Consider the following 16,517-nt stretch of genomic DNA (forward strand, 5'->3'; position numbering starts at 1 on the left):
GCCGGAAACAGGGTGCCCCCGCCGGCACGCCGGGAAGTGTAGTTGGCTCAGTCAGGCCCGAAGATGAGCCAATGAGAGAATCTTAATCCAGAGTAAAGGGGCGGGAGACGCAAGTGCGTCTCGTAGAGCATTTCGGGAATTGTAGTTTTATTTAATTTTGAGCCAAAGGAATTCAGGAAAACATGGTAAGAAGATGGACCAGGCTGGGAATGGCTAGAGTTGAAGAGGGTGGGACCACGCACTAGTCTGATCCAACCCACGGTAAATTTTTCATTACATCATTGACACGCGCCGGAAGCGAGACTCACGTGGGTCCAGCGGCTGGCGGTATGGCCGGGTTCGCGGAGCTTGGGCTGTCTTCGTGGCTTGTGGAACAATGTCGGCAGCTGGGTTTGAAGCAGCCTACACCCGTGCAGCTCGGCTGTATTCCTGCCATCCTGGAAGGTGAATATGGCCCGGCGTCTTCCCCGGGAGTGGTCTCCGCTCCTGTCGCGTTACCCCTTCTTTTACCCGTGCTGGTCCTGCGAGGCGAGGGGCAGCCTCGGGCATTTCGAGGACCGTAGGTTCCCGAGGCAGATTAGGCAGTGTTGTTGGCCTTTAGGCTGCACGACTGATTCACTGCGTATCCGCTCACAAGTGATGTAATCTCTGAAACTTCCATAGTCTAAAAGAATTCCGGGAGGTTTTGTTGAATCACTAATCGATAGTACTGGGAAAATTGAGTAGAACTTGCACTCACTATCTTCATTTTACAAATGAAAATTGAGGCCGTCGAGATTACTGGTAGAAATGAAAGCATGGATGGGTGGAACAGCAGTTCGATGTTTCTCTTTCTCAAATCAAATTTAAAAATTACTGGTAGGTTCAGCACTCTGGTTCCATGACTGCTCTTCTCCCACTCTTCAGGCCCAACTCAGTTTTGCCATTGCAGAGTTACCGACGGGAAGCCTAGGACATGACAAGTTGATAGGTCAAATAAACATAGGTGAAAGAATGTACAGGGCGCCTAAGATGCAGACTGGAAGAGGCATTCCAGGTTCCCCAGCTCAGATGATGGTGGAGGCGTTGTCAAAATGAGGTAGTGCTTAGTAGCATCTTGGGTTGTGGGTGTGGGTTCCAGTCTAGCCTGTTACTCACTAGCTGCGTTTCTGGGCAAATCTCTTGAGTCTTAGTTTCCCTGCTATTAAATGGGAATGATAACAGTCTTTTTCTCTTAGAACTTGTCAGTTTCCCACAATGGAAAGTTGTCAGTATGTCAGGAATGGAAAGGGCATAGACCAGGAACAGACACACAGTCACTGATCAACGGAACACCTGTTTACACCTAAGCTCTTGATGTTGCTTTGCCCTCTGCCCAGGTCGGGACTGCCTGGGCTGTGCCAAGACAGGCAGTGGCAAGACAGCAGCGTTTGTCCTTCCCATCTTACAGAAGCTCTCTGAGGATCCCTACGGCATCTTCTGCCTCGTCCTGACACCCACCAGGTGAGCACCCCCCAGGCCTCCTGTTTGATTTAACCAGATGCATTCTCTTGGGCGAGCTCCTTTACCTTTCTGAGCCACACTCCCTGTGTGCAGAATGGAGAGAGAAATCATGCTTCCTCTTAGGGGTGCTGTAGAGTTAAACAACATAATGTGTAAAAAATGCTGAGTACAGAGCTTGACTCAGCAAGCGCTGGTCAGACAGGAGCTGTCGATAGTCTTTAGCTTAAGAATAGGACATTCTACTTGGTCAGGTAGGGCTGATGGCTGATATAAGTTCTGTAATGGCAGTAGAAGTAGGCATTGAGATGCTATGAGAGTGTGGCCTGCGGAGGGGTGGAGTCAAGGAAGGCTTCATTCAAGGGTGACTCAAAGGATGAGAAGGGTCTCTCAAAGGGATAAGTTTGGGGAGAGTTAACCTAGGCAGAGGGAACTGCTAGTGCATTCATGCAGAGGTGTGAGAGAGAGGCAGGGGACTGAAAGGGTGCTGAGGGCCAGGCAGATTAGAGCCAGCATGAGAAGGGCCTGGAATGCCAGGTTAGAACTGAGTTTGAGGGAGTATGAGCAGGAAACGGCAAGATAGGAGGCCAGGAAGTGGGGACATGGGCAGAAGAGAGGCCTAGTTAGAACTGGGGCTGAGGGGGCAGAGAGGAAGGGACTTGGACACTGACTGGCTCTAGGGGAGGAGGAACTGATGCTTGGGTTTCAGGCTTTGGTGACTGGTGTCAAGGCTATTGCTGAGAACTTGGAAGGAGGAGAGGCCAGTTTGGGTGGGACTAGTAGGGGAGGGACCACGGGCTATTGTGGGGTTCAGTCTGGTGAGTGGGCAGGGCCCACACAGGCCTCCAATACTGATTGTCAGAGCTTTTGTCCAAAGGAGACTGGGAGCGTGGAGGATGTGTGAACAGAAGAGAGTGAGTTAGGAAGCCCTAGGGGTAAAGATGGTAATGGGAGGCAGGCACAGAACCTCTGTGTGACCCAGCCTGGCTCCTTCTTCACACCCACAGGGAGCTGGCCTACCAGATTGCAGAGCAATTCCGGGTCCTGGGGAAGCCTCTGGGCCTGAAAGATTGCATCATCGTCGGTGGCATGGGTATGGGGGCTCCAGGGAGGCCCTGGGTGTGGGACCCCTGTAGCTTCGGACCACCTGCCCAGCCCCACCTGTTGTCCTCTACCTGCAGACATGGTGACCCAGGCCTTAGAGCTCTCCCGCAAACCACATGTGGTCATTGCCACGCCAGGGCGCCTGGCTGACCACCTCCGCAGCTCCAACACCTTCAGCATCAAGAAAATCCACTTTCTGGTGAGTTGGCCTTGGCACTGATTCACCCATTTGGAAAACGTGTCCCACAGGCCATCCAGTAAAATGTTAGGAATGTAACAGTTCAGAGACCCACCGGATGTGGCCTGGCCCAATGCGGGTGGTTGGGAGCAGGGCCTGTCTGAGGAAGTGACATTGGAGCTGAGATAGGTGAGGAGGCAGGACCTCCGTGACCTTGAGGGAAAGTGCTCCTAGGCCCATGACCAAAGCTAGGAAGGAGGCATATGGGGGAGGCAGGCCAGCCTTGGACAGCACCCTTAACTCAAACCTCTACACTACCCCCTGCTGCGGGCACTGCAGGTGATGGACGAGGCAGACCGGCTGTTGGAGCAGGGCTGCACTGACTTCACAGTGGACCTAGAGGCCATCCTGGCAGCTGTGCCGGCCCGTAGGCAGACGCTGCTCTTCAGCGCCACCCTGACCGACACACTCAGGGAGCTGCAGGGCCTGGCCACCAACCAGCCCTTCTTCTGGGAGGCTCAGGCCCCGTGAGTCCACAGCCACATTCCAGGCTTGGGGGACAGGCAGGAGGAGGTGGTGGAGTTATAGCCAATGGTGGTTATTGCCCATATGCGGGGCAGGGCATTGACTGAATTCAACTGAAAGGGGAACTGAGGCACACCCTTCCCCAGGGTGCGCACAGTAGAACAGCTAGACCAGCGCTACTTGTTGGTGCCTGAGAAGGTCAAGGATGCCTACTTGGTCCACCTGATTCAGAACTTCCAGGATGAGCATGAGGACTGGTCCATCATCATCTTCACCAACACATGCAAGTGAGTTTGGTGGTGCTGACTCCCACTGCCCTTTATGGAGGCCCAACAGGTGGCCCGAGGTCACAGATGGGAGGCACACAGCCAGTCTCAGCACTCTGGGGCCTCTGTTCAGACCAGAGGTTTTGGAAGATTTGCTCAGGGAGGCTCAGAGAAATCAAGTGATTCACCAGGGTCACCTCTTCTGAAGGCAGAGCCAGGGTTTGGGGGTCCTTAGATTTGCTCTTAACAGAAGGGCCAGGGGCCCGTGGCTGTCTCCAGCCTTGGAGCAGCCTTTTTACTGTGGTCTAAAGTTGTCACTGAGGCCCGGGGCAGCAGCACCCACACCCAGGGCTGTCCTCCCATGGTCTCAGGGACCTTAGAATTTTCTGAAGCCTCTTGGGGGATTGTCAAGAAGCGGTAGGCTGTTCCAGCAGATAGGTAGTTCATAGCATGTTGAAGGGACCTCCTAACTGGTGCTGCCCCACCAAGAATTTATTGGCTACCCAAAGAAAAAAGTCTGGATGTGGGACTGACTCATGTTGGCATAGGCCAGAGGAGGACTCAGCAGAGAGGATGTCAGTGCACTTTAGCTTGTCCTTTCCCATCTGTGCAGGGCAACCTGCTTGGGCTCCTAGGCAGGGGCGGGGACGGGAGCACCTTCCCAGCACCCTAGCTTTGGAGGGGCTGACAGTGTGTCCTTGCCATCAGGACCTGCCAAGTCCTGTGCATGATGCTACGCAAGTTCAACTTCCCCACTGTGGCTCTGCATTCTATGATGAAACAGGTAAGGAGACCCACCAACCTTGCCTGAGACTCCTTTCAGCCTCGGGGCCTTTGCCTAGGCTCTTCCCTCTGCCTGGAACACTCTTCCTGCCACCCCTGTCTGTCCCAGTCTGGCTTTTTCACTGGCTTCTCCCTCACTGGACTGTGAGCCCTATGAAGGTAGGACATGCTGGCCTCTGCCCTGTCCCCAGACCTCATGTAGTAAGTGCTCAACCATTTACCAAGGTGCTACCTGACACTCAGCTCCATCTCCCCAATTCTCTTCCTCATCTGGCATAGAAAGAACGCTTTGCTGCTCTGGCCAAGTTCAAGTCCAGCATCTATCGCATCCTGATTGCAACAGACGTGGCTTCCCGGTGAGCAGCCCAGGGTACTTCCTCCCATGTGCTGGCTCAGTGATGCCCCCACACAGGGGCCAGAGGGGAAGGCTGGCCTCAGGCAAGGGTTGGGCAACCCCAGCTTCACTGCTAAGTGACCTTGGATGAGTCCTAGCCTCGGTTTCACCATGTGGGCAGTGGTGCTGACCAGCCTCTGCCTCTAGGGGCCTGGACATTCCCACAGTGCAGGTGGTCATTAACCACAACACCCCCGGGCTCCCGAAGATCTACATCCACCGAGTCGGCCGGACAGCCCGTGCAGGTGAGCAGACAGTGGGGTGGCCTTTGGGGACCCATCCCTCCCACCTGCGTACACCATGAGGAGCCAGAGTCGTGCACTGGTGGGTCATGGAGGGGATACAGCCCGCAACAGGTAAGAGATGTTAGAGGTGGTGTTTGCAAGTTGGGGAATTGTCCTCTTAAAAGCAAAGGCGGGGGATATTTTGGCTCTCCATGTGACCGCATGCTGTCTCCTGGGGACATGGCACACTGCCCCAGTGCTCACTGCTCTCCGTTGCTTACTCCAGTCCTCTTCACTTGTCAGAACTGCCGGTCAGGACCGTGCAGTGAGTGGGTCTGGCCCGTGAGGCTTGGTGGGTGTGGTGTCGCCCTATGGGATTTGGTGTCCCAAGTTTAGCCCCTCACTGTAACCCTAGCCAGGGGCCAAGGAGGCATCCATCTCTCTGCTCCCAGCCCTGCCAGGGAGGGGCACTGCATTTGTGAGATTTTTCTCATGCCTGGAGTGGAGAGAGATTAGCTTCTGGGATGTACTACTGGGTCTGTTCTTTCTGTCCTATATAGCCTTAAGCAGGTCACATCAGTGTTGTGGGCCTTACTGCTCCGGGGCTCATGGGCCTCGTCAGCTGTCAGTGCTGGTGCAGCACCAGTAACTGTCACAGAAACAGAGAACTGAACAACTGGCATGCAGAAACCCAGGCCGAGGCCTGCCCGGGCTCGTTGCTGACTTAACTCAGCCTGGGCTTCCTGGCAGCCATGCTGAAAGGGAAGCTCAGCCACGTCACCTGCCTCCATGTAGGGCCAAGGTGGCAGGATAGCCGCCCCTCCCTGGTGTGCTGCAGCTCCCCTGGGACAGACCCACACACTGCACAGGTCTGGCTGGGGGTCAAGCCCTGATACCCTGGGCTTCCTTCACCTGCCCACACCTACCCACCAAGTTCTGCTCCTTCAATTGAGAGGCATCCTGACCTGCCTCTGTTGATCCCTCATCCTGGCCCCTAGCACACAGCAGGTACCTGTGGTGTGTCTTCACAGGGCGGCAGGGACAGGCCATTACACTGGTGACACAGTATGACATCCACCTGGTACATGCCATCGAGGAGCAGATCAGTGAGTAAGGGGGCAGGGCTGGGATGCCTACCTGCTTCCTCACGTGAGCAGCACTTTCCTTCCTATGTAGCCCCCAAAGAAGTTTCTTTTGCCCAATTATTTTTAAAATTTTATTTACTGATTTTTAGAGACAGGAAGAAACATGTTTGTTGTTCCCCTTATTTTTTTGCACTCATCAAACCTGCAACCTTGGTGTACGTAATGAGACAGCACTCTAACCAACTGAGCTACCTGGCCAGGGCCTCTTTTGCCTAATCATCGAATGAGAAATTCCCCCTACTGGCCTTCAGCAGCCAAAAGCCACATCTGGTGGGCAGGACTTTTAGTTCCTGAGACAGTGCTGTGTGGATGCATCAGAGCCCTAGGGATGGGTCCTCAGTCTGTTTCAAACCTTCCTTGGGTGGTTTAATGTGGAGCCAAGACCAAGAGCCACTAGGGCATTTCCAATCACCACCCTAACTGTCCTAAAATCCAGAAACATCTCGGCTTTAAAGAACACTGTCAAAAAAATTACTTCTAGTCCGATTGCTCCTGTTGGCAATCACACAACACACAGAGGGGAGCAGGCTATACGCAGAGAGGTCGGAAGGCCCGGATCTTGCCTGAGTGACTTAGCTGATAGAAACCCAGAAGGCATGCGTGCCCCACCGCACTGGGAATTCACTGTGCGGCCAAACCCCCTCTCCCTGTCATGTTTGATTTCCCCTGCCCCCACCCTCCCCACAGACAAGAAGCTGGAGGAGTTCGTGGTGGAGGAGGCTGAGGTGCTGCAGATTCTCACACAGGTCAACGTGGTCCGGAGGGAATGCGAGATTGTGAGTGTTGGGCAGCTGAGCCTCGGGACCCAGGGTGCCCCCTTCAAAATGGGTCTGTCCCCCTCCCCCATGACAGCCTCTCTCCCTTCCCCCAACCCCAGAAACTCGAGGCAGCCAACTTTGATGAAAAGAAGGAAATTAACAAGCGGAAGCAGTTGATCCTGGAGGGGAAGGTGAGGGCTGAGCCAGCGGTGGGAGGGACAGGGCTCCTGAGGTAGAGGATGACCTGCTCAGACACCTCTCTGTCCTTCCCGAGACAGGACCCCGACCTGGAGGCCAAGCGCAAGGCTGAGCTGGCCAAGATCAAGCAGAAGAACCGGCGCTTCAAGGAGCAGGTGGAGCATGCGTTGCAGCAGCAGAAGGCTGGTGGGGCTGCCCGCAAGAGGCGTCTAACCAGGGCCCAGCCTGCGGCCCGCTTGACCCCAGCACCCACCCAGGGCCCAGCCTGAGGCCCACTCAGCCCCTACCTGCCCAGCATCAGATTCCTTCATCCAGCTGAGGGTTGGAGAGTGGGAGAGTCTTCTCCTGTTGACAGTCCCCTCTGCCAACCTGCCCCACCCCCCTCAGTGGAGCTATGGACACCCACGTGGTGTAGTACATGGCTCTTTTACCCTGTGGCCCTGGCTGGCCCCTTCTCAAAGCCTTGGCCAAAGGTCAGGCTGTAAAGGAAAGAACACTAAAGACTGGGCCCATATCCACACAGTGACCCCACTCCAGGGTCACCACAGGGGGCATCATGGGACCCAAAAGTGAAAGTGTGTCATTTCCGAGAGGCACTTAATAAATGAGTCTTTCAGCTTACCCAGTCTGACTCGCAGGGGCAGGAGAGGAGGGTACAGCCTCTTGCACCTTTTAAGTCTCCCGGAACCTCATGTCACAGCCCACCCAGGTCTCCATTCCTTCCCGGCCAAGCCCAAGCTTTGAACTGCAGTGCTGGCTGTTCCACCTGGTTGGCCCTGGGGTGCCTCTTGTAAAGCCCCTTGGGGGCCTCCGTTTCCTCGTTTGGAAAATGGCCATAGCAACTGTACCTCTTCAAATGTGGCCATGAGGTCGATGAGATCATCCCCTTCCCTGGTGAATTTGGCTGTGGTCTAGGAGCTTCGCTGCCTGTGTACTTAAGATTAATTTTGGGGTTTGTAGCCAGGGTGAAGGGCTTACCAGGGGCCACCTAAGTCTAAACTGGTCTAGGCAACATGGGCTGAGCCCCAAGGGATGGGGGCAGCAGGATCAGGCAGAGCTATGTGGCCTGGGCACCCCCTCAGGCTCTGAGCTTCACCCTCCTCACCTGTAAGTGGCTTTCCAGCCCTACACGGACAGAGGGCAGCTAAGGTGTACCCAAGAGGAGACAGGAGAGGATTAGGTGCCCATACGTTACACACACACATACAGCCAGCCATGCTTAGAAATGTAATCTGGGCACTAGCATGTGCCCTGGGGATTCTAGAAATCCTATACAATGAAAAGCCCCAGACAGCCCCTGAATTGTGAGCCACCAGGCCCTCCTTGGGGCTGAGTTGCCCCAGTCCCTGCCAGGGCAAATGGCCTGCTGGACCGCCTGCGGCCAGCTCATGCCCCAGGCGGAAAACATTTGTATAAAACCTGCTCCCATAGGCCTCAGCTCCTATGAGGACTGGCTGCCACGCTGGGGTCAGGGTGCACCCTCAGCCAAGCGGGCTAGGCCCTCCCGAAGCTCGCTCAGCTCGAACAGCCTGACGTCCAGAAGCTGTGCGGCCCGGCCCAGCTCAGCTCTTGTCCGCTCCCGATCAGCCCGAGCTTCCTCGAGGCTGCGCTCTGTCATTCGCAGCTGGTGCTCCAGCTCCACGTTTCTGGTTTCCAGGTCCTGCAGGGAGAGGGCAGGCATGGTTGGGGTCCACACTGGGCCAAGCCCCCTCTGTGTCCTGGTCTCCCTGTCACAAAAAGCACTCCCTGGTCCCCTGGCCAATTTGAACATCACAGAACTGATCACATCCCTCTTCTGAGGACCCTCCTGTGATCCATCAGGCTGGGGATGAAATCCACACTCCTCTCCTTAATTCAGGACCTCACTGGCCCGTTTATAATTTTATTTTTAGAGGGGAAGGGAGGGAGAAAGGAAGAGAAACATCTATGTGTGGTTGCCTCTTGCACACCCTGGCCTGCAGCCCGACTGCAGGGAATTGAACCTGCGACCCTTTGGTTCACAGGCCAGCTTTCAATGCACTGAGCCACCAGCCAGGGTTGGCCTTGTGGTCTCTTGAACACGCTGATGTCCTAACCATCTCAGGGCCTTTGCATATTCTGTACACGCTGCCCAGGAAACAATAGTGAGCATTTCCCCAATTCCTCTCTTCCCAGGACACTTTCGGGGGCACCAGATCCTTTATTACCTCCACCTGTAGATTTACAGGACATGCCCCATGAATGTTCCTTGAATAAAGTTTTTAGCAAGAATCAGGCCAACCAGACCTGGGTTCAAATGCAAGCTGATCTTAGGCTGAGGATGTGTGAGGACTTGATGAAGGTCAAGAACATGAGCTCAGCAGGGACTCAAAAACTGCATTTTGCCATGACTGCTGTGGCTCAATGGGTTGAGTACTGGCCTGTGAGCCGAGGGCCGATTTGATTCCCAGTTTGATTCCCAGTCAGAGCATATGCCTGGGTTGCAGACCAGATCCCTGGTAGGGAGCACGTGAGAGGCAACCACACTTTCTCCCTCCCTTCCCCTCTCCATAAAAATAAATAAAATCAAATCTTAAAAACAAAAATGAATGGATATAAAACCCTACCAATAACAACCATTTACAACCACCTCAGACCTTCCATGCGTCTGGTCTTCCCAATGCTTTATAACTTGAGGTAGATGTCTTCCTAACCCAGTTTGCAGGTGGGGAAACTGAGGCTCAGGAGGACCCACCAGGAAGGGAGGATATCAAATCTTTCCCACACCAGAGGCTGGCTGCCCATGTGCAGTCACCCAAACCCCTGGCCACCACACACACCTGCACCTTCTGCTGTGTTTCCTCTCGCTCCACTGTGTCAGGGGCTTCTCGGGGCCCACCAGCCTGGCTCTTCAGTGTCTGGATCTCCTAATGGAGAACAGTTCCAAGATTGTTCTGTGGGTCCTGGCTCCTCCTCGAGAGGTCAGGGAAGGTGAGGCCTGGGAACACACGTGCACACACATACTCTCATGTGCTCAGTGCTCACCTGGTCCTTGGTTTGCACCAGGGACTCCAGCTGCTCCAGCGCCTGGCCTGGCCCCTCCTTCTCACTCACTGGGGTTGGTTCTGCGGCTGCCTGGGTCTCCAGCTCAGCCACCTGCGTGGAAAGGTCAGCACCTTCCTGAGATCTGCCTTCTGCTCAGCCCTGCCCAAGACTAGGCATTCATTCCCTCTGCTTGGAGCTACCACCCCACACCCAGCAGAGAAGACTTTAGGGTCTGACACCCTTCTGAGGTGGGCGCTGCATCCCATTTTACAGAGCACGAAACCAAGGCTCAGGGAAGTGATCTGTAGAGATCATACAGCCAGTCGGTGAACGCAGTACAGACAGGACATGTGCAGGAAGCAGCTCCAGAGTTGCCCGGGCCAAGGGGTCTAGAAGAGAGGTCCTCTCACCCGCTGCCGCAGCCGCTCGGCCTCTGCACGCTGGGCTTCCAGCTGCTGCCTCCACTGCGCCGCGGCTGCGTTGGCCTCTCGCAAGGCGCCCGCCAACTTGTTGTTGCTGTCCTGCAGCGCGAAGAACTCGGCCTCCCATTGTACCTCGCCCACAGAGCTGCAGGGACGCAGGGGTCGGCAAGCGTTAGGCTACGGGGCGGGGCGACCCTGGGGGAGGGACGGGGCCAGGAGGCTGTACTGGGATAGGGACGAAGCCGCACGGGACCCAGCGTGCTGGGAGCGGCAACACAATGGGCCGGGTCAGGGGTAGAGGCGGAACGGGACGCAGCCACAGCGAGGAAGTCCCGGGAAGGCGGGTCTGGCCGGAGACGCAGTTGGGGCTGGGCGAGGGATCCTTGTCGAGGGCGGGGTCAGAGTGGTGCTCCTCAGTGAGGCAAGGGGATGGGAATGCAGCGCGGACCGGGGGGGTCAGCCCACTGGGACCTAGCCAGAACAGGGGTGGGGCTGGGAGGCACCTGTGGGTTTTGAACTATCCGAGGGACGCGTGAATGGGGAGGGGCAGGGCCATCCTCTGTAAGGTGTGGCCAAAGCCGAAGCGCTTGGAAAGGCGCGGTCGGCTCCGGAAGGGGCAGGATTGCGGTTAGCCACCTCCCGCTCCCCAGGCTTTGGGGCTACGGGGCAGATCCACCGCCAATGGCGCTCCAGCGCGGCCCTTCCTGCGGCGACCCTGTGCCCCGCCCTACCCCCTCACCCCTCTGACAGCATCTTCTTGAGCCGCTCTCTTTCTGTGGGGCCAGGGGCTTCAGCGCTTTGACTGCGGAACAGTTTCTCGTCGCTGGGTGGGCCATTGGCGCTGACGAGGGGGGTCGGGGGCACCTAAGAGTGTGGGCAGAAGCTTGGTCACGGGGGTTGCGCTTCAGTCAAAGACCGGTTAGAAGGTCATGGTTAGGGTCGGGGCTGATGATACTGGGTTCATGACTGCGGGAAGGCTTCACTCCCAGCACTGGGCCGAGGGCACCCCTTCCCTCACCCATCCTGGTTTCCCAAGGCCTCTGGACCGGAGTTCTGGGTCCTGGCCCCAACCTTGCCTGCCTGGGTTCTTACCAATTTCCCAGAAGCAAACCTGATCGCAGGCCAGTTTAAACCCGCTGAGATTCTGGAAATCTGCTGCGATGGCGGGGGTGGGGGCAGTCTGAAACTCTACGAATAGTACCCCTCTGGGGCCGAATTTCAACACTCATTTCAGATTCTGACAAAGCCCTCTCCAACAGGCTGAATTTCTTATGAATCCACCTCACGAGCTCTTAGGGCAGGGGCCAGCCTCCTTTTTCATCTCTGTAACTCCAGTCCAGCCCTGGGCCTGGCACACAGTTGGTATTTAATTAATTATGCTGAATAAATTAATGGGGGAAACTGCCCAGAAACAGTTCTTTACTCAGCCCCTCTTAGCTAACATCAACTTCCACGTTTTGACTTGGTCATCTGAGCTGGCCAAAGCTGGGCCAGATCCCCCTGACATGCTCCATGGCACCCACATTCCTCTTCCATGATCCCTGCCACAATCTGTGAGCATTTGGTTCTGGGCACCAGCACAACACAATGCAGGGACACCACCCCCCTAATATCAACAGGCAGGCATGGGACAGGGAGTGCTGACCTGGTGGGCGGACAGCCCCAGGGCTGGACTGGTAAGCTCCCCCCCATCCTGAGATTTCTCCCTCGCCAGTCTCGCTGCTTCCTTCACTTCCTGGAACTTCTCAGCAAACTGAGGAGGGGTGACAGGAACAGACAGTCAACAAATCCCCGGTCTCCTCCCCCGGGGCCCCACCAGGTTACCCTCAGCCAGCATTGTCCCTGTCACTCCTGAAGGGGCTTTAGGAACTTTGTGCATCTACCCATCTCATGAACTGGAAGAGTGAGGAGGCTTGGAAAATGACGTTCCAATGGGCAGAATGTGTTTGAGGGTGGGGGAGGAATGTTCACTGAGCCACCTTGAGAAAAGGGTCCCCCTCTCCTCTCAGTCAGGCTTATTTCACAAGGAGAGCCTTTGGTGGGTGCTAATCTATCTCCAAAGCCTGGGACACCTGTAAATATCCTTCCTTGTATGACAGAGAGCGGATCCTGGGATCTGAACCCAGCCAGTGAGAAAGTTACTGTCCTGTTTGCATTTTTGTTGTATTAATGTCTACATTTCCAGTTAGGGTAGGATACGCTTTTTTTCACTTTAAAATAAATTTATAGTTTGAAAATAATTTTTAAGGAAACATTTTCAGATATACAGCCACTTGTTTTGTGCAAAGGGGCCAGTGCACTTCACTGGGGGCAACTGGTTTTTTCAAAAATGGCCCAAGATCAACCGGATACTCACATGGGAAAAAAATACTCCTACCTTACACTACCCACAGAAATAAATTCAAGATGTAAATGTGAAAGGAAAACGAAGGCTAATCGAAGAGAAGAAAATTGGCCTGCCCTCAGCAGCACTCAGAGTCCTCAGGCGGACTCAGGGAGCCCTAACTAACCATCCAGGAAAACAGTGTTTAAAACAATTGTGTAGAGACAGCAGAGGGTGGAAGGAAGCGATGATGTAGTGCTACCAGGTGTGGGAAAGCACCCAGCCCATCCCAGGAACCCAGAGAAGGGCAGGGTGTGTTGAAATTGGAGCAGGTGGCCTGCAGAGCTGGGATGTGAACCAGGGAATGAACTGGGAGGGGGCTTCTGGCTTGTCCAATTCTGCAGCTGGGAAGTGGAGGCCCAGCACCTGACCAGGGTCCCCTTCACCCCGTGTATCCAAGAGAAAGACCCAGGTGCAATCTTGTTGCTCCCACCACGTACCCCTGAGACCCACCTGGGTCAGATGCTGTTCAGAAGCAAAGCCAAGGCCGTAGACAGTGTTAGCGCGACTGTCTGCCCACTGTCCAAACTTCTGGGAGGTTTTGGTAAAGGTCATGTTGGGGGTGACAGTGCTATTGATAATGGCCTGGGGAGAAAAGAGCAAAGATCCAGGTGGGTGGGATTGCTAACAATGAACATGAGACCACTGGGGAGCCCTTTGTATTAGTGCCCCCAAGGTCCTTGGTCTGAGCCATTTCAGGAGGAAGAGAGACTGAGGGCCAGAAAGGGTCAGGGCACCACCAACCCTGGGCACAGAGCAAGGCAACAATCAGACCCAGGCCTATTGCTGAGACCCCTGACACCTGCCACCCCAACCAGGCCCCGCCAGGACCTTGGCGCCCCCAATGCTGATGATTCGATAGACATTTCGGGTGGCATCATAGAAGTAGGACACGGTGAGTGCGTGTTTGCCCGCAGGGATCCAGTTCCTCTTGGTGGCTGGGTCGATCTGGAACACATGTGCCCGTGTGCTGAAGATGGGCTGTTCCCTGCATGGGGAGAGGGCACTCAGTGGGAGTCAGGCACCCCTGTAAGGCTCAGGGCCAAGCCAGGGGAGGCAGGGGCTCACCTGGCTGTGGACATTGGTCAAGCTGGGCTGGGTGGGCTCCAAGGGGCAGCCAGAGGGGTGGCACGAGCTGCTGGTTTGGCCTCTGGGGTAGGGGGGCTTGTGAGTGTCCCCCCAGAACAAGCTGAGGGAGGTCAGGCAGGTCCAATTTCAGGACCTGATGCAGCAATCACAGAATTTCAAACAAAAAGGTAAGGGAATCAGTAGATCACTCAGAGCAAGGAGTCCCCAACTATCTCTACCTGGAGAAGTCCCCACAACACCCTGGACAGGAGACAGCTCTCTGAGAGGAGCCAGGTGGCTGCTGACATCTCAGCATAAAGCTGTCATTATCTGGGTTAGTGGATCCCCAGTGATGCCCCCCTAATCTCAGGGTGGGTTGAGGAGGCCAAGGGCAGCTCCCGCTCAACACTTTCCCACACAGTCACCCATCAGTCCTCAAAGCAGGGCCTCCAGCAAAAAGTGTGGCATCACCGGGCGCCTACTGGGAGACCAGTCCCCACTGGCCCCACAGAGGGACCTCTCCATTTCCACTCTAGGACACAGGCACAGACTTAGTGTCAAAGTCCCATCAGGGAGCCCCCATCCTTGTTGAAAAGATAAGATGTAGCCAAACAGGACCACCTGGGTGCCCACCACCAGATCGCCCATCACCACTCACTCCCAATACCATGGGGTGCTGGGTGGAACCCGGGACTGGGAGATGGGCTCTCTAGCTCTCTGCTGATTCCTCTAAACCAACACCCACAGAAGCCAGGAACAGCTGCCCGGGAAGACTTCCTGACCCTCCCCCTGCACTCTCAAACTTGCATCCAGGGCATCTGCAGGGGACTCAGGAGGGACCTGGGGGAGGGGGAGTCAAGTTGGGGGAAAAGACACGCCAGCTTAGTGGTCTCCGTGGTCAGAGGGTGACGCCCCGCTCCACACGCACTCGCCCCCACCCCCGCCCCCAGTCCTGGGCAGCTGCTGTCCTGGTCACAGGGTCTGAAACCGGAGCCTCTGGTGGGGGAGGGGCGGCAGCTCTGGCCGAGTTTGGGGGTGATTCCTGGGGCTCTGGGGCTCAGGGGTCCCAGGAACTCTGGCCCCTCCGGCCCGGACGCTCATGCCGCGACTTGCGCGTTTGGGGAAAGTTACTCACCAACCAGTCATGCGCCTCCGGCGCGGCCGGCCGCGAGGCTCCGGAGGGGGCGCGAACCCGCCCGGTGCCCGGGATCCTTAATCGCTTGTGCGGGCGAAGCCCCACCCCATGCGCCCCAGACCGGGGTCCTGATATTCAGTCAGGCTCGAGTCCCCACATACGTCAGGAGTGGGGAGCCCAGTGCGTGACTCAATTTCGGGATGTGTGGTCCCCAACCTTGGAACTTCCAAGATCTCCGTGATCCCCCGAATCTGGGTCCAGAACTTCGGGGACATATATCTGCCTCCTCAAGCCCATGTCCAGAACTTTGGGGATCCTCTGAGCCGCCCCGATTCCTGAACTTTGGTGACCCTGTGCCACCCTTCCATCCCAGTTCCGGAATTTCGGGGTGTCCTCCCGCCGGCCCTACACCCCAGGTCTGGAACTTCCAAACACCTTCGCAGCCTCCAGCGACGCTGGGCGTGGAACTTCGGAAACCCCTCGCACTGTCCCCACCCCGACCTGAGCTCCGGAACTTCGAGGTCCCCGAGGCCCCGCAAGACCTCGTACTTCGGAACTTCCCGGGCCGCTCCCAGCCTCCGCGTCCAGAACTTCGGGACCCCTGAGCCCTCCCTCGGCCCCGGAACTTCGGGTCCCCTGAGCCAGCGCTCTGGCTTGGTTGGCCGGGCTCACCCTGCGGGCCGGGCGCCCCGAGAGTGTCCCGGCGGAGTCCGGTGCGGCGCCGACTCCCCGCACCCTCCACGCCGTCCGCGCCGCCCGCGCCTTTGTCTGCGCTGCCGCAGCCGCTGCCGACCGCGCCGCCTCCGGTCCCATCGCAGCGGGTCCCGACGAGGCCATCGCCCGCCCCGCTGCCCCGCCTCCCCGCCTCCCCACCTCCCCACCTCCCCTCCTCTCCTCTCCGCCTCCCCACCTCCCTGAGGCCGGCCGCAGCGCCCCCTGCGGGCCTTCCTCGGAGGGGAAGTGGGGAGGGGGTTGGGGAAGCCCGGGAATAGGAAAAGGCCTGGGGTGTGGGGTAAGGGTGGGGAAGGGGACTGAGGTGAGGGTGGCACACTGACCCAGACCCAGAGACAGACGCGGAAGAGAAGCAGAGACACAGGAGAGGGACAGAGAACTGAGAGACAGAGACAAAGGAGACGACAGACAGAAAACTGTAACTGTGTAACAAGACAACTGTGACAATGCCAACGATGGTTGGATGACGTGTATTACAGGGCCCCAGAATCTAGGGTGCAGCGAATGAATATTGGTGTCCAATTCCCACCAAATGGGTGAGTCCCCTGGAGATCCACACACCTGGGCTTCACCTCTGGTCAGAGGAAGCCCACCCCTTCATACACTTGCCAGGAGCAGGTCCTGCTGGGGCTGAACGGTGATCATCTCCCCAGGTCCCGGCCTGCCCCAAGTCACACAGTGCCATGGGGTCCGTGGGCAGAGGCACTGATGCTCCTCAAA

The 16,517-nt window shown here is 56.6% G+C and overlaps 2 protein-coding genes across 3 annotated transcripts; one reads left to right on the forward strand and one right to left on the reverse strand.

Annotated features, from left to right (window-relative positions):
- Positions 1–211: 211 nt before the first annotated feature.
- DDX49 (DEAD-box helicase 49) lies at positions 212–7,675 on the forward strand. The gene is made up of 13 exons (XM_024560902.4): positions 212–444; positions 1,359–1,482; positions 2,487–2,572; positions 2,661–2,782; positions 3,101–3,288; positions 3,433–3,573; positions 4,261–4,336; positions 4,615–4,691; positions 4,877–4,974; positions 5,985–6,059; positions 6,786–6,874; positions 6,976–7,047; positions 7,135–7,675. Exons 1-13 carry the CDS (start codon positions 330–332, stop codon positions 7,321–7,323), a joined length of 1,452 nt encoding a protein of 483 aa, XP_024416670.2. The 5' UTR covers positions 212–329; the 3' UTR covers positions 7,324–7,675.
- A 593-nt stretch (positions 7,676–8,268) lies between these two features.
- HOMER3 (homer scaffold protein 3) lies at positions 8,269–15,901 on the reverse strand. 2 transcript variants are annotated; one of them, XM_045195661.3, is made up of 10 exons: positions 15,738–15,901; positions 13,931–14,084; positions 13,694–13,850; positions 13,316–13,447; positions 12,125–12,232; positions 11,219–11,343; positions 10,468–10,624; positions 10,058–10,168; positions 9,853–9,939; positions 8,269–8,714 (listed from the first exon to the last, which is right to left on the reverse strand). In XM_045195661.3, the coding sequence occupies exons 2-10, from the start codon at positions 13,942–13,944 to the stop codon at positions 8,523–8,525; spliced, it is 1,083 nt and encodes a 360-aa protein (XP_045051596.1). In that variant the 5' UTR covers positions 13,945–14,084; positions 15,738–15,901; the 3' UTR covers positions 8,269–8,522. The 2 variants fall into 2 exon arrangements, with proteins under 2 accessions (XP_045051596.1, XP_024416672.1); XM_024560904.4 differs by lacking the exon at positions 15,738–15,901 and adding an exon at positions 15,066–15,722.
- Positions 15,902–16,517: the final 616 nt, after the last annotated feature.

Source organism: Desmodus rotundus, chromosome 9, assembly GCF_022682495.2.
Source record: "Desmodus rotundus isolate HL8 chromosome 9, HLdesRot8A.1, whole genome shotgun sequence".
NCBI lineage: Eukaryota > Metazoa > Chordata > Mammalia > Chiroptera > Phyllostomidae > Desmodus > Desmodus rotundus.